The 16,695-nt window shown below is 40.7% G+C and overlaps 2 protein-coding genes across 6 annotated transcripts; one reads left to right on the forward strand and one right to left on the reverse strand.

Moving 5' to 3' along the window:
• The first annotated feature begins 7 nt into the window (after positions 1 to 7).
• Positions 8 to 9,431, forward strand: c9h19orf44 (chromosome 9 C19orf44 homolog). 4 transcript variants are annotated; one of them, XM_032572881.1, is made up of 11 exons: positions 8 to 441; positions 1,306 to 1,467; positions 1,593 to 1,714; positions 1,791 to 2,286; positions 3,665 to 3,992; positions 4,115 to 4,126; positions 5,806 to 5,867; positions 5,973 to 6,384; positions 6,469 to 6,558; positions 8,124 to 8,290; positions 9,265 to 9,431. In XM_032572881.1, exons 1-11 carry the CDS (start codon positions 322 to 324, stop codon positions 9,310 to 9,312), a joined length of 2,019 nt encoding a protein of 672 aa, XP_032428772.1. In that variant the 5' UTR covers positions 8 to 321; the 3' UTR covers positions 9,313 to 9,431. The 4 variants fall into 4 exon arrangements, with proteins under 4 accessions (XP_032428772.1, XP_032428773.1, XP_032428770.1 ...); XM_032572882.1 differs by having other exon boundaries at positions 4,118 to 4,126; XM_032572879.1 differs by having other exon boundaries at positions 5,806 to 6,384.
• A 58-nt stretch (positions 9,432 to 9,489) lies between these two features.
• On the reverse strand, positions 9,490 to 16,423 carry akr1a1b (aldo-keto reductase family 1, member A1b (aldehyde reductase)). Of its 2 annotated transcripts, none has more exons than XM_032572888.1 (9): positions 16,261 to 16,423; positions 15,145 to 15,240; positions 14,009 to 14,128; positions 13,609 to 13,760; positions 12,538 to 12,733; positions 12,263 to 12,462; positions 10,068 to 10,140; positions 9,887 to 9,973; positions 9,490 to 9,756 (listed from the first exon to the last, which is right to left on the reverse strand). In XM_032572888.1, the coding sequence occupies exons 2-9, from the start codon at positions 15,223 to 15,225 to the stop codon at positions 9,691 to 9,693; spliced, it is 975 nt and encodes a 324-aa protein (XP_032428779.1). In that variant the 5' UTR covers positions 15,226 to 15,240; positions 16,261 to 16,423; the 3' UTR covers positions 9,490 to 9,690. The 2 variants fall into 2 exon arrangements, with proteins under 2 accessions (XP_032428779.1, XP_032428778.1); XM_032572887.1 differs by lacking the exon at positions 16,261 to 16,423 and adding an exon at positions 16,125 to 16,253.
• Positions 16,424 to 16,695: the final 272 nt, after the last annotated feature.

Consider the following 16,695-nt stretch of genomic DNA (forward strand, 5'->3'; position numbering starts at 1 on the left):
CGTTCGATATCAAGAAGAAGAACAGAAGCTCTTCCATGGAAACAAGGGACGCCAGTCTGCTGGTATGAGAGAGTGAATAGTTAAAACAAGATGAAACAGGATATATTGTGTTATTCTGTAGATGATGAATTGTTCAGAGGTTAGGAGATTTCCGAATGAATCCAAAGAAAGCGCAATATGCAGCTAAAACTAGCTGCTATCGGTTTAGCTCCAAGCTAGCTTAGAATGTTTCTCCTGTGTGGTAAAAACCAAAGGAGAGGAAAATGTAAGGGGGAAAACGACTGACTACGTAACGGACAGCTCATGAGAACCAGCTGAAACATGTGGAAGGTAAGCGGTCGGAGTTCGGCTCTGAACCGGGCTGAGGCGCTGCTGTCAGCCAAGAGGAGCAGCACAGGAGACGGAGGAGGCTCCACACAGGACTCACCCACCAAAACACAGGTGGGCACTCAGTCCGGAACGTTTTGAAAATGTGTTTTCATCGAAATCATGGCGCGTAGAAAAGAATATAGATTTTCATATTAGAAAGATATGGATTGTGAATTATGCAGTCACACTAATAATTATTTGTAAACATATCCTTTGTATAATCCATGAATAATTTTTTTGCTTCTGTCTGAATATCATCATGGCTACTTCACTTTAGACATATCTAAGGGAACTTAAGAAACAATACCACACGAAAAAAAAGTATTAGGTCTCAAGGTCTTGGATTAATATCTGTAGATTGTTCTGTGTGGAAGGTATCAGCAGGAGCTGAAGGTTGAACGACTAGTGGGATCAGGTCAGGTGTTTAAATTTACTTTCCAAAGTGAAGACTTTGGTGACATGCTGTCACCAATAACAGAAAAAAAGTCACTGTTCACTTTTATGAAAGAAAGAAAGAAAAAGAAATGTGACTAAATATGCCAACAAAGTCGCAAAGTTGGGAACAGTGCTCATCTGGGTTACTGTTAGAAAATGGTGAGTTTTTATGACATGGAAAATAATAAAACCAGTACAGTCAGAGTTCTTGTTCAACTCTATTGTTAGCAGGAGAACTGCTTGGAATCAGCTGATGCCATTTTCAACTGACTGAACTTTTTTAAATGGGCAGAAACTGGAAGCTAGTGCTATTAATTGAAGGTCATCTTGTCAATCCACTGATCTAGCTGGTCATGCTAACTGTAAAATGTTAATATTTTATTTATGATAGTAAAAATGAAACAGAAATGTAAATATTTCATTCTACCGCTGTGTTGTAAACGTGCTTTTTGCCAGAGATTAGTACACAAACGAATTTGTTGCATTTCTCCTTGTGTTTAGGGAGCCTCCTTCAGAACTGGACCTGTTCCTCCAAACAGCCACAACTTGTTCTCTGACCTGAGTGACCTCGCCTCAGAGACCTCTGCTTCTGAACAGGGTGCTGCATCTACCACACTTGCTAATACACAAGAAAACCTTGAGAGAAAGGGAGATTCAACCCAGGTAAGTTATAGTGGTGTCATCATTAAATATGGTTGAATGTCATGGGAAATATAAAGAGACATTTTTGGTTCCCCTTGAGAAGAGGTGTATAAATTTACCTCTTAGGTTTGATTCTTTTGCTTTAGGATCTCAGGCCTCAGAGTTCACTGGGAGAAGGGAGCAGGTTCCTAAAGAAGGCTCCAAAACCAGCTAACAGCAGCCACTCGCCGGTCAGCAGGAACCGAGCACAGGCTGTGGTGCAACCAAGGTGAACTCCTGTTACTATACAAGAAGTAGGTCTAAATAGATTGTCAATTGATCTATTTTCTGGTTTCTTTGGTCAGATGTGTGTCATCCTCCCAGCATGGCTCTCAGGCTCCAGCCTTGCGTAGGCTAGCTGAAATCGAGAGTCGTGTCCGGAGCCGCAAGCAGGAGCTAGAACAGGCTAAGAAGGCCTCAGCAGCTGTCCTCAGTCAAGCCTCGGATGTGGAAATGTCGCCAGCTGCAGCCGTCCATATCAGGGAGGCTTCTGCGGCGCTGTCAGCGCAGTTCGACACTGACCAGAGCCAGAGGGAGAACTGTTTCCTCAAAAAGAAAAACCAGAGCATCTCTGCTCCCGCCGAGGCAGCAAAACATGCTGCTGCTGGCGTCGGGTTCAGATCACAAGCCGGGAATGCTGTTGAACATTCTGGAGGGTTGGAGAGGAAGCCAAGGAGACCAATGAGCGGTGTGAGTCTGGAAAGTGATGAAGAAGACATGAGGAAGCTGCTTGGAGACTCAGTAGAATCGATCAGCATGTCCGGACCCGGGAGATCTTCATCTGTGAAAAGACCACACAGGGTAGGTTTGCTTTCACTCTGTCTAATTTATTCTCTTTGAGATAGTTCAACTATAAAACCCTCTGGAAAAAATCTGTCTTCATTTGTTTATGGTCAAACAAGAAATTCCACTTTAAATATGTGACTGTTTGCACAGGTCAGTGTTAGCCCCGCCCACAGCCCCGGCTCTTGACTTTATTGGACGATTTGACGGAATATTATTTCGTGGTGATTCTGCATTTTTTTCATGCAACAGGAATCATGAAATATTTAATTTTATATTTAATAAATTACCTACATTGGCTATTATAAGTTTGCATTTTAATGATTTAGTGACATATTTAATAAATTACATGTTTATTAAATGATTTAGCCATTTTTGAAAACAAATTTGTTTATTTCTTGGTAGATTTAAATAATCATTTAAGGATGTAGTTATTTGATCATTTTGTCCCCCTTGGCCCTCCATACGGCTGCTCTCTTATGGAAAAAAAATTATGATCATTTTGGTCAATATTAGAAATATTCTAAACGATTGCTTACTGAAAAAAATTGGTGTGTTTCACTTAAAAAACAGCAAATTGCATTAAGCATTACATGTTCTCTGAGACGTTCTTGTCTAATGTAGTATTTATTCAAATGTAGATTTTTATGTAAATATTAAACAGATCCTCTTCCCACTACTCAGTCTTGGTGTGGAACATGCCAAACTAATAATAATAATGGAAAGATACTTGTTTATTTGCTTTTGTGATCATTTGGATCAAAATGTAACAATTTATTTGATTAATTAAGCTTTATTATTTAGCTGTTTCCAAAGACTTTGAAGTCAGCTATTCTTCAATGAATTTGTTTTTAGATATATATATACAAAGGAAAACTTTTCCAGGAGTGAATGACTCAATGGGTTTACCACAGGGTCAGTCTGTGAAATGATAAAAGTCTGATGCTGAGCACAGCAGCAAACTTCCATGGGAACAGGATAAAACAGATGGATGGGATTGCTGAATAAGCCGGCCGAGGTCTGGACTCCAACCTTACTGAATCAGTGGAGGGGGACCTGGAGACGCCGCCACCTGAACGGGGGGCCACTAACCTCAGTTACCTGAAGCATCAACAGAAAGAGAAAGAGAACTGCTGTGGACGTCCTCCACAGTAATGTCGCAGACTCATACAGTCACAACAGAGACAGTGAAAATTACACATTTTTGGAGATAGGTGGGGGTTTTTTTTAGATGGTAAAATGTTAAAACTAGTGATTTTTAAACCAAAAATATTGGATTTTAAATTTTTTTTACCTGGATTGTTTCACTGAATCCATCAGGGGATTTTCGTGAAGCTGTACTGCTCTGAAACCCTGAGTGGATTTAAAAGCCTGGCTGTTCTTTCCTCTCATGCAGACACTCAGCAGTCCCGGTGAGGAGGGTGAAAGGCCAACTGCTGCCCATCCTTCACCGCCCTCTCCTTCCTGTCACAGCTCTCCGTTCCGATTCACCGGTCAGGCCCGGGCCCAGTTCAGTCCCTCGGTGCTGTCCCCGTCGCCCTCTTCACCCCGTTGCCCCTCCACCACCCCAGAGAGGCAGGGCTCCTCTCAGAAGGCAGAGGATCCGCGACGCAGCCACTCATCCTCGTCAAGCCGTGTGGAAGTCCTTTCTCTGGAGGAGCTGTTCCCTGTGGGGCCGGGATCTGAGCATCTACACAGTCACATGAGTTCAGCTTCTTCAGAAGGTGAGAGGGGCCCATCAGGGGAGGAGAACAGCTTTACCCCTTAGTTTGACTGAAAGCAGAGAAGATCAGAGATCAGTAGGCTTTAACATTGTTCTTGTCCCTCTTCCTCTCATGCATCCTAGAAGGCCCAGGAGGTACGTCCATTTTTCCTCTGCAGAACAAACACACTGTGCCTGGTGGATTATTAGTGTTTTGGGGAAGTTTTGCTCTAGAACAGCTGGATTTGTTCTCAAAATTAAACAAACCCTATTAATTATTTAGACTTCTGAGCTCAAGTGATTGGACTGGATTTTATTTAGGAGTATCAGAGTAAAGGGATTCCAACAGACTGGTGACCTGTCCAGGATGTACCTCGCCTCTCGCCTAGAACGTTAGCTGGAGATAGGCACCAGCACCCCTCCAGACCCCACTAGGGACAAGGGTGTACAGAAAATGCATGGATGGAGAGTAAAATGGGGCTGAATTAAGTCTATACAAAATATCATGATTATATTGTTTTCACAGTGAGAGTGTGTAACATTTTATTTTTGAAAAGGATTGTTTCGGATGCAACAATTGTTGGCCAAAATACCATTTATGATCAATAGGATTATTTAATCAGTTTGACAATGCTGAGAAATTTAAGTTATATAAATAAACAATAAAAAGTTAAATCTTCAAGAAGGTCAGGCAAGTTTATTAGTGCAGCACATTTCAGCAACAAGGCAGTTCATGATAACAACGACAAATAAGACATAAGTTGAAAAACAGAAGTTATGATGTTCCAGTTATCCTAAACAGGTGAGTTTTCAGCTCTGATTTGAAGGAACTCTTTTTTTTTTCCTGTTTTTCAGTTTTCTGGAAGCTTGTTCCAGATTTGTGGAGCATAGATGCTCAATGCTGTTTCTCCATGTTTGGTTCTGGTCCTGGGAATGCAGACCAGACCACAATACATGCTTAATGTATTGTGGTGCTAAGCCGTTCAGTGATTTATAAAATAACATTTTTTTAAAGTCCATTCTCTGAGCTACAGGAACTGTAGAACTAAGTGATGTACTCTATCTTCCTGGTTTTGGTCAGAACTCCAGCAGCAGTGTTCTGGATCAGATGCAGCTGGAGGATTGATTTTTTTTAGGCCAACCTGTGATGACACTGTTGCAGTAATCAATGAGACTAAAGATAAACTCATGGATGACTTTCTCTAGATTTTGCTGAGTCATTAGTCCTTTAATCCTGGAAATGTTCTTCAGGTGATAGAAGGCCGACTTTATAACTGCCCTTATGTATCTTTGAAGTTTCAGGTCAGAGTTCATCACTACACCCAGATTTCACTCTAATCATTAGTTTCCACCTGTAATAGCTGAAGCTGTGTGCATCGTTCCTCTTTAAGTCCAAAGATAATAACTTCAGTTTTGTTTCTGTTCAGCTGAAGAACATGGCAGTAATACCAGTACTGTGGTTGAACTGTCCTCAGATCAGATCACTGAATGTTGGGAACAGAGAAGAGAAAGTAAAATGTGGACTTATGGTATCCAATACAAGCATAGCTGTCTATGCTATTCTTCCAATAGCATAGACTGAATTCAAATCCCACAACATAGATTTCAGATTTTTGTCTATCACATAACATCCCTCTAGAGATACATTAAAGTTGGTTGGAACATGACAAAATGTGAAAGGTTTAAGGGGTGTGAATACTTTTGCAAGAAACTAAGCTCTCAAAACAGAGCTGCTGAAACTGCAAAGATGCTACATCCATCTGAGACATCAGCATGCATCAACATCTGTGGCCTCATTTATTAAGAGAAAACTATTTTCTGTTCCTTTTCTGCAGAGATCAGGGTCAATGTGATGACTCTCGATGAGCTGACTCCCTCTCAAACGCCAGGAAAACAGGTGGGAACAAAACATGTGATGGAAAATAAGCGTAATAATGTCAACTTAATGAAATCAAATTACCAAAAGACTCATTTTACTGATTTGGTCTTGGTGCCAATGCAGAATCAAAACAAAATGGCCGACGCTGTCCCTGGATCCCAAAGTAAATGCCGGCTGTCACCATGGGAGGGGGAGGAGGAGGAAGAGGCGGCAGTGGACTATCACAGCGACTTTGACACTGATTCTAGCGCCAGGCAGATTTCAGAGTACCTGGGAGAAGGTGATGATGAGGAAGCAGAGGTCAGATCAGAGGTCAGATCAAAGGTCACGCAGGCGGTTTCCAGGACAGTTGAGTCTCTCAGGAAGACGGAAGATGATTATTCCAGTACTTTCTCCAGTGTGAGATCAGAATTGTTCAGCAGAAGCAGACAGAGCTTCTCTCAGCATTCAGGAAGGCATGCTTCAGTCAGGAGGAGTTTCAAAGACGCAGCGGCACAGACGTGGCCTGATCCACCAGGTTACTCCTGGTCAGCAGGTCAGTCTGCGTTCTCATTGATATTTGTCAGACTGATCATGTTCATGAAGCTTTGTCTGACTCTGGGCTCTCTTTGTTCTGTAGGTACGGCTCCCCTGGACCCCATGGTTGGCAGGATCTACATGGGGCCCACACATGTGGCCCCCCATGCCTTCAGTGCAGACAGGTTAGAAGGTACGTCCACTGGCCCCGGGCCAGATTGAGATGCACAACCTCACCTTAGGTGCTGAATTAAAGGGAGCTTATGGTTGTTGGGTAGGGGCGGGGATCACAAACCACAGAGATTTCTCTTCCTGTGAGGTTCAACTAGATCTTTTGAAATCATCACTAACACAGAGATGATCGGTTTTGAAAAAGATGGGGGGAAATCTAGTTCATCTCAGCTGGCTGATTGTCTTTCTGAAGATAAAGATGTGCTGCATCGCCATCTATGGGTGGAATTCTGCGTTTGCAGATTGCTTCATAAGGGACTGCTTTTAGTTATTGCAGCATCCAGCTTTCAGATTCCTGCTCTTCTTGTTTCATATATAAATATAGAATGCTCTTATATTCTATTCATGTACTTTGTTGTAGCTCTATCTACTTTATTATGCGATCCACTGTGGCGCTATGCAGACTAAGAATAGGTCATATTTAAGGTAAAAACCTAAAATACATATTATTCATGTATGATCTTCTCACATTTTGGCCGCTATTATTTCCATTTTTGAAAAAAGAAAAAATAAATTTCATAAGTTGTGGTCAAAGTTGCATTTTTTTAAGCTTTTTTTTTTTTTTTTTTACATAACATGATCTTAAAAAAGGTGAAATTGCTGCACATAACCTTCCCAAAAAAAGACAGGATTTTAATATACTTAATATGTAAAGTGCCAATAATATTTTTAAGTACCATCTTGAAGTAGAACCCAAAATCCCAATAAAATCATATTCTGATGAGTTCTCATAGTGCAAAAGAAGAATTCCAAATTGTTAACTCCTATTCACATGAATTGTTTACACAGTAAAAGCAAATCCTACGGAACATCTTAATATGGATTTTACAGCAGCCAAACAGCCAAAAACGTTAACATTTAGCATCAACCAAGCTTCAAGTATCTTGTACATTTGGCTTTCAAGGGCTGTAGTAAAACAGGAAGTTAAATTAGAATGGGGCAACGGCGATTGGTTAAAACTCAGCCGAGTTGCAGTAATTGGTCAGATTTGCAGAAAACTTCCAATGACTCGTGAAAATTCTAAGTCTGTCCAAAATTTACAAATGAGTGAATTTGCATTAATAGTTGTGATCTCAACATCCTGGAGGGACTGATATATCACTATATATGTACTCTACAAGCACTATAATCATCAGGGATTTTGCTATAAAGCCAGTCAAAATATTGAAGTAGGGGTGCACTGTTTTCTGGCTGATCACAGATCTAACCTGCAGATTCCAATTTTGGCTTATACAGTTTTTTTATGTGAAAAATTAGAGTGAAAGTTGGCAACAGTAGGGTGACTATTGTTAACCACGCACGTGCAGAAGTGACCCGGTGGTCAGCTCCGTCAGTCAGCCCTCTCTCTGGGCTGAGCAGAACGGGACGGTGGCTGATTTTCAGTCCTGTGTAGGTAGATAACACCAGTGAATCATTGGTTTCACAAAACTAAGAAAAATCAGGTCGGATTTATCGGTGCACCCCTATATTTAACGTCATGAGTTCTGCAGAAGCCGTACTGACCAGATTTCTTTTTCACTCCATCAGCTGTGTGCATGTTGGACCCAGCTGGATTTGCTCTGAATGAAATGCTGAAGCAGCAGCTGGCCATGACCAAGCAGTTCATGGAGTGCAGTGAACACCTCCATGCCTGCTTGATGCAAAGCCTGGAACCCCCCAACTACAGATACACCACGCTGGAGGAAACCATGCGGGTCAGCCTTACACACTTGTTTCTTTAAAGAATTTGAATTAACATGAGTTACAACAATGTTCAATTTATCTTTGGGGTCAATAAAGCGTTTTTGAATTTAAGGTCTATATTTGCAACTTATGTCTTGTCTTCAAATGATTTTTACTATGTTAAGACAAAAGAGCTTTTTCAAATGTGGTTTTGTTTCTATCATATCTCCTGATGTTTTAGAAGTTGTTGTTTCAGGTTAGTTTCAAAGTTACTTGGAAAGTTTGAGTCTGATTATGAGCAGAATTCAGTGGGATGTCTAGAACTGCACCTGCATAGGAGTATAAATGCTGCAGGTCAATGGTCTAGCATATTTACCATTCTATTTTCTTGATATATTCATGCCTCTGCATTATGACATGTTTGTTTAAAGCTGCAGTATGTAACTGTTGTAGAAAATGTTTACATATTTGTTAAAATTGTTGCCATGTCATGACAGTTTATACCACAGATAATCTGTGAAAAGATCGATCTCCTCCGCCTGCTCCGAGCTTCTACTGCTGTCTGAAAAAATGCACCACTCCCCGACCAAACACAACCAATCAGGGCCAATAGGGACTTAGCATTTCCAATCATGCTCATGTGTTTGCTGCTAAATGTGCTAAGGGTAGAAAACAGTTTTTCCATCATCGGTGGCCATGCTAACTAGCCTAGCATTCGCAGTAGGCTATGCTAGCTGCAGCGTAGCAGAAAGCAAGGGGTGGGGTGATTGACAGTACCAAGACCCGCCTCCTAGATTTGATTGGGTGTTTCTAGTTAGCACTGGGAGCAAGGAGCTTGATTTGTTTTTGTTTTTCCAGTTTATTTCTCATACCGTACTGACAGTTTCAACAAATATGTAAAAAATATATTTTTTAAGTTACATACTTAAAAGCTTTAGGACTGTAATTCTTAGTTAAACTTCAGAATTTTTAAAACAGATTGATGATTAAACTTTGTTTTTCACAGAACATCTGCAGGCGCAGACGTCCCAAACCTCACAGGGAGAAAACATAGGAGGTTTTACAGGAAATGGAGGCTGAGCCAGCTGACCACTTTCTACACATTCACTAAAACATTTTAACAATGGATTGTTATAGCAAAGACAAAAAAAATAAACAAACGGTCAGAGTTAATAAAGTACTGTTTTGCTTCATGATTTTCCATGGTCTGCTGTGGAAAAAACCCACCAGACAACGTAACAAAATGTTTATTTAAAAAAAGAACAGGTGTGCATTCAGTTACAGTAGTTCCTTTACAGTCTCAGACTGTTATCATGATGCATTTAAACGACAAGTGCAGAATCTAACAGAGTGAAGATGGATGGCACAACTACACTGGTGAGCGATGTGAGGTTAAAGTTGAAGGCACAAATTGAGGCTATAGTGTTGGTCATCAGTAGGGGTCGTTGAAGGGGTAGTGAGGATGTCCTGCATCCCTGGGAACTCGCTTCCCCTCCACCTGAAACAGTTAAAGCCAAAGTCAGTGCGCTTCTCTTGCCTGGGCGGATATTTTTTGACATCTAGGTCATGTTTTTGCTTCAAACGGCTGCAGAGGAACTGCAAATCATGTTGACATGCTGCCTACTCACCTCAATCATTGGTACGATGTAGCGCCAGCCTCTGTTTAGTGCTGTGATGCTTTTCATTTCTTCTGCTTCAAGGGTAAAATCAAACACCTGATGGAAAAAGAGTTTATTCAGCAAATAAAAACACCTGAGCTCACCAAACATGTTATCATGTGGAAGAAAACTGGTGTGACAGACAGATTACCTGGATGTTCTCCTTGATGCGCGACTCTGTCACACTCTTAGGAATTGTTACTACGCCTCGTTGTGTCTGCCATCTGAAAGGACCAGAGTTGAACAGACTTGGAGAAACCGTGTTTATGACTACATAAATACAGATATGGGAGAAAAATTGGCATGTGGCCCAGTATCCTTAACCACAAAAGAAAAAAAAGTTACATTTATATTTAAAGATCCAATTCAAATCCATGCTTGCATGGTAGGAAAGAGGTTATATCTATTATATCTTCATGAATTACAGATTTTTTTTAAAGGGGCAGTAAGTATTTTCCAGGCTCATGGTGCCATTTCATAGCACTATCAAGAAACTATGTTAACTTCAGTTGTTATAAAAATGATATATAGATCAAATATGACTTAAAAGATATTTTACTTTCTAATTTAACATGTTGAAATTGGGCCTCTGTCTCTTTAAAAACTCTTGCTCTGAAACTCTGCCTTCAGAAAGTCATCACAACATGGCTCCTCCATTAACCCTTTAAGGATGTTTTTACCAGCACTGATAAGTAGCTCCTATAATAATTTCATCAGATGAGCTGCTGGCTAGTCTGAAGAGCTGAGTGGGAGAGCTGCTCCGTGAGGCGGAAGCTCAGAGGAGGAGGATTTCTCAAACATGCATGACAGAATCAGAGCAACACTGCATGTATGTATGTGGTGAGGAAATAATTTAGAACATGATGTAAAGCTCAAAAATGTTTATTTTACATAACACTGCCTCTTTAAAGTCCAATTTTCATTTCTCTTCTCCTATTGTTGCCAACTGACACTAAATTTCATTTAATCACAGAATGTTACTTCTACATTTTGGCTCAGGAGATGTAACGCTACTCTATGGGGCTGAAAAGTTTCCAGCTAAAGACTCGTCGCAAGATGTGCATTACTGGAACCCACCAACCAGTGACATGTTTCATTACTGGGATTTTTCCATACTCTAGTCATTGCTGCTTCCTCTTGTTTGTCCTTTTACTTCTACTAAATCAGTGGGTTTTCTGACTCACTGACTTTTTTCCAGATTTAGCTCATGGTGCTTCCCTTTTTTTCTTTGACAACCAACTAAATTTGCAATAGTTTTAAAAGCTGCAGCATATTCTTGTTTTAAAAATTTAGTTGTCAGTTTATAGGGTCACTGTCAAGACAGTTTTAAGTCTGTAGACAAAAAATGTATGTAGTTTCATATTGGAATGAGTGGTGACATCCTGTGTCACTGTTGAAAAAATACAGCTAAATAGCAGGAATTGGCACCAGAAAAGTAGCAACAGAAAGCAACAAATGCTTTTTTTAAACTTATTTGTGTGTGACCAACAGAAAACCTGCAGCATTTGTTAATACTCCAATGTAAAGAAATACTGTCACTATTTTTCATAAGTCATCACCCAAATACTGCAGATGTCTCTTGCTCCTATTCATTTTTTTTTTATTATGCCACATTTTCCTTACACTAGACTTTCCAATCTTATGCTTGGATACAACCCTCTGAAGACCTTGCTTGTTGCCTGGGCCAGATACAGGTGTTACAGTGTCAACAACTGTCATCTGGACAACTCTCTCTCTATAATATGTAACATAACATTTCAATGCTAAAATCTCTATTGATTTTATGTAATATAGTAATTTAACAAAAAGCTGAATTTAGAATTTATATTAGCCATAATTACATAAATTGACTTAAAATACTTCCCCTATGAGCAACAAAACAGGAGAATAAAATAAATATAGAGTAGTTAATATTTCAAAACATGCATTGTTACTAGGCCTGCCTCAGTAAACAATAAATCAATTAATCCATGATAAATTTAAACAAACTCAATAATTTCCATTTGTATATTTTATCGTTTTTCTCTTTCTACCAAAAACTGGATGATAAAAGACTTCCGTCTGGTGACTTGGTCTGAGCCATTATTATTTTATTACTTGGAAATGGTGTTGAAACCACAACATTATTGTTTATTGAAATAACTTCTCAGGCAATTTATCGTGCAGCAACAGTTGTTATGGTGACAGTGCTCCTTGACGAGTGCTATTATAAAGTCCATCTAACATACAGTAAGCACCAAAGCAGCGTATTACTACACAATATGTGACACAGTTTGATACAGGAGGACAAAGTCAGCACTACATGCATGTGGTGTACCGTATATACACTGTTATCAGTAAAATCACCTGAGGATGATCTGAGCAGGAGACTTGTTGTACTTCTCTGCCAGTGACAGAACTGCAGGCTCCTGCAGCAGGACGGGTTCATCTGGATGTTTCCAGGCTCGGTCTGGAGACCCCAGGGGGCTGTAGGCGGTCACCACCAGACCCCGGTCCCGACAGTGTGCCAGCAGGTCTACCTGGGCCAGGTACGGGTGGCTCTCTACCTGCCAGACAGATGCACAGAAGCCCCTTCAGCTGGTTGTTCTCCGTTCCTCAACCTTTGAAGCAACGTCATGTACCTGAAGAACGGTGGGCTTAATGCTGGCCACAGACAGGATGTCGTCAATCTGCCTGCTGTTGAAGTTGGACAGGCCGATGGATCGGACCAGGCCCTTCTCCACCAGCTTCTCCATGGCTGCCCAGGTCACCTTGTAGTCTGTGTCATCGTACAGCAGGGAGCCGTCCTCCTTCCTGGGGAACAGAGCGTCTCCTCGTCTGGCAAACGGAGTCGGGAGACAGGTGTGAGTGCTGCACACAGTTTGACTCCCAACCTTACAGTATCTCTGCCTGTTTCCTGTATGATCACTGAACAAAGGCACTAGTACAGTAAAACTATTGGGGGTGGGAGGGAAGTGATAATAGCTATGCTAAGCTATGCATAGTTATTATCACCGACTGAAATTAAATCTGGCAAATCTACAGCACCATGGCTGAAAATGAAAGTAATCTAGGTGTACCAACGGCCCAGTCAAAGTCCAGACTTAAACATGATTAAAAAGCATTGATAGGTCCTTCAGGCTAGCAGTGTATAAATGTATCTCAGCGCACCTCAATGAACAGGAGTAAAGCTGCGTTTCCATTACAAATGTGCATAACTTTGTCAATATTCCACCGATATGTAAAAAAAAGGCTGCAATTCGCAATTACTGCGCTTCCATTAAATAAGAAACGCAATTAAATTCACATGTGAATAAGTTTCCTCATGTGATAAGTCATTAAAAAAATGTCACATCATCATCCTCCAACTACTTCCTGTACTTCTTTGCAGTTTGTGCCAGTGACAATATTTGGTTGTTGGTCAAGTGTGATTCCATTCCAGTTTTACAAAATAAAGAAATTTTGATGACTTTTTATCAAAATCCAAAGTTTTTTGCAAAATAGGCGTGTTCCTATTAAGCAGATTTATTTTCAAAATGTCAAACTACAAAATTGTATGGTCAGAGGAAATGCAGCTAGTGATGAGGCTGATAAAGTTAGACAGAAAACAGCCACAGAGTTATTGTTCCTACAGGCGGTTCTATAAGGCGCCGAGCCACAGTGAGGACAGTTTTCCCATCACTACGTTGATCTAAAAAAGCTGCTGAACTTACTGGAAGGCGTAAGGCCAGTGAATGAGGTACAGGTCCAGGTACTCCAGCTTCAGGTCCTTTAGTGTTTTCAGGAGGGAAGGCTCAACATCCTCTGGGTGATGGCGGTTGTTCCACAGCTTAGATGTGACAAAGACATCCTCTCGTCTCAGAGACTGAAGAACGAGACGAGAGCTCTTAGGAAAAAAACACTTTAAATAACTTTGAATGTGTGACATAAAAGGAGGGAATCGGTAAAAAAAGAAGAAAAAAAAGTTTTACATGAATTATTATGTTAAGAAAACTGTAAACATAATATTTCAACATCCATGTAAGTGGAACATTTATGTGCTTGATAAAATACAAAAAGATAAAGAGTGCAACATCAGCTCAGGGCTCAGTCTGATGAGACGGGCTGCTTCACCTTGTCTGGGCCCAGAATCTCCTGCAGAGCTTCTCCAATCTCAACTTCATTCCCATAGATAGCTGCACAGTCAATGTGACGATAGCCAGCCTCCAAGGCCCACACAACGGCTTGTTTCACCTGTCAGTTCAGATGAGCAGAGACCTGAGCAGTTATCAAAACTCATATGAAGGCCTGGAGAATGAAGAACTTCCTAAGAATGATAGAATTGTCTGTACCACTTTAAAACTCGCACAGAAAAAATTATAAAATCACATCAGTTGTTAAAATCACTGAGACTTTTGTCCAGTATGGGCAGTGAAATACATTCAAAACATTCTTAATTGGTAATGTAATGTGGATGAGCTAAATAGTTACATTCTGTAGATTTGTAGATGTCAGTTCACAACAGTTACAATCCATATCCAGAAATGTAAATTCAAATCAATCCAATCAAAACAGACAGATTCACATTTAATTGCACATTTCAAAGAAGCCCAGAAAAATAACATTAAATTGCTAGTTTGGCACTACAGTGTCCTGTGCAGTTGTCCTGGTAACCACCAAACCCAGACTCATCCATTGGATTGTCAGAAGGAGACAATTAATCGTACATTTCAACAATACTTCACTTCTCCAGAGTCCAGTGGTGGTTCTGACCACCATGTCATGGCCTAGTAGCTCATGACTGAAAATGCAACTCACTTCCACTTTGTCATAATAACTCCAACAGTTGACTGTGTAATATTTAGCAGCAATAAATCTGTGTCAACAGAAATCTTCTGGCATCTGTTGTGAATTCACTGAGCTCCTGAGTGAACTTCTATGCGCTGGATTTTATCCATCTGGACCACCTGAATACAACGATGTATACATTTTTGAGAATATAGAGCATCTCTTAAAAGGGTGAATGGGGCGTGCTGTGGTGGTGCAGGGGGTTAGCACGCCCCACGTTTGGAGGCCTTAGTCCTCGACGCGGACGTCGCGGGTTCGACTCCCGTTCCCGACGACCTTTGCCGCATGTCTTCCCCCCTCTCCTCACCCTCCTTCCTGTCTGCCTACTGTCGAAAAAATACGAGCCACTAGCGCCACAAAAACTCTTCGGAGAAAAAAAAAAATTTGAAAAGGGTGAATAACATAAAACATCCTATTTTTACCTTTCCAGGTTCACTCTTCCATGTGCCCAGTCCAATAAGGGGCATCTTCCGCCCAGTGTTGAGAACTGCAAAGTCATTCATGCCTCTCCAAAAAACCTTACACAGAAAAGATAAGAGAAGGTAGTTTACCCGGAGGTTCAAAGCTTTAAGAAATACACTAAACTAACTTCAGACACGTCTGATCTTTTTTAACAAACATTTTTCTACTCTGACTAGCATGGTTGAGGTCTATCCAAAGGGCAATGAGGATGCTATGATACAACATAATGGGTGAAAACTGACTTCATATTTTTAAATATGCAGATGTGACAGTGGAATAAATGCAGGAAAATTTTATCTTGAACTTACTGATACTACTTGGGTTAATTGTAACTACTTCAGTACCACGCTCCTAATGGAAAGCAAAAATTTCAACTAACTAAAATCTGCACACATAACAAACCGTGTCCAGAGAAGAATTTACCAAACAAAACTTTCTTCATCAAAGACCTTCTGCCACAATTATTCATAAGTTAGACTCAAGTTTAACAAAAAACTTGAAAACCTAGCCCAAAACGACGCAGGCCATAATATTTCACATCGGGTCCTTTGAATGTCACGTGACTTTCAGGATCTAGGAACCAGCTGTGCGCGTGACCAAAGTGAATTTATCTTGTAGTAACTAGCTGCTTCATCTGTTAGCTGCTGTAACCACCGCTCTCGCGTTTATTGGACTTAAAGTACTCGCGCTGGATATTTTCAAGTCAACCAATAACCAAGTGCTAAAAATCATTCCTCATCGTCTTCTATTTATTATACAGTTCAAATTGTAAAACCAAGTCGCTGCTGCCTGCAGCTCATTTAATTAAGGCAGCTAGCCAGCAGAATGGTGCTCCAGATTGGAACTCCGTAAATGAGCAGGCATATTCCCCATTTTCTGTTCCGTATTGACGGCGAAAAATTACACGCAGACCAGAAAAGGCAGCATTTATCTAACTCACCCTTTCAGCGGCCTCACAGAAAAAACGAGGTAACGCTCGCTTTAGGATTTGACACCTGAATAAGAGCATGGCTGCTTATCAGCAGTGAAATAAATGACAGCACAACCAACATGGCGCTCCGCGTCGCTTAACTCACCGAAGAGCTGTTCTAAAGGTTGCACCGCCACCTGCTACTTCAACAACAACTCCTTTTCTTTTAGCTTCTCCGGTGCAGAGCTGCCACTTTCTGTTCAAACTGTTCAAAAACACCACCCTGATTTTGCTGACGCTTCCTTTTCCCGGAAGAGTACATTCCTCGATTTCCGGCGAAAAATACTATGCATTAGCTCTTTTTTACAATTAAAGTAAAAATGGTCAATTAAAGAGAAATGTTCACATTTTAAAATGCACTGAAATCTTCAAAAGACTCAGCCATGTCAGTATATATTAAAGAAAAATTAATTCAAAATGTGAAAGTAGCGTATGAAAACAGTAATACAATCCAGCTGTTTTCACAGGGAGTGTATGTCAGAATTCAACTAGATGCTTCTAATGGGCTGTTTGCTGGTCTGGACCACACAGGTGTGTTGTT

This window comes from Xiphophorus hellerii, chromosome 9, assembly GCF_003331165.1.
Source record: "Xiphophorus hellerii strain 12219 chromosome 9, Xiphophorus_hellerii-4.1, whole genome shotgun sequence".
In the NCBI taxonomy this organism is placed as follows: Eukaryota; Metazoa; Chordata; class Actinopteri; order Cyprinodontiformes; family Poeciliidae; genus Xiphophorus; species Xiphophorus hellerii.

What these genes read in the sequence shown, in the direction of transcription:
- c9h19orf44 (XM_032572879.1), top strand. Translation starts at nt 322, where the DNA reads ATGTGGAAGGTAAGCGGTCGGAGTTCGGCTCTGAACCGGGCTGAGGCG. An exon ending in CAGGCTGTGGTGCAACCAAG is followed by an intron (nt 1,715 to 1,790) that starts GTGAACTCCTGT and finishes TTCTTTGGTCAG; the next exon opens with ATGTGTGTCATCCTCCCAGC. An exon ending in CTGTGAAAAGACCACACAGG is followed by an intron (nt 2,287 to 3,664) that starts GTAGGTTTGCTT and finishes CCTCTCATGCAG; the next exon opens with ACACTCAGCAGTCCCGGTGA.
- akr1a1b (XM_032572887.1), bottom strand. Translation starts at nt 16,193, where the DNA reads ATGCTCTTATTCAGGTGTCAAATCCTAAAGCGAGCGTTACCTCGTTTT. An exon ending in GGAAGAGTGAACCTGGAAAG is followed by an intron (nt 14,129 to 15,144) that starts GTAAAAATAGGA and finishes CTGAACTGACAG; the next exon opens with GTGAAACAAGCCGTTGTGTG. An exon ending in CACTGGCCTTACGCCTTCCA is followed by an intron (nt 12,734 to 13,608) that starts GTAAGTTCAGCA and finishes TCCGTTTGCCAG; the next exon opens with ACGAGGAGACGCTCTGTTCC.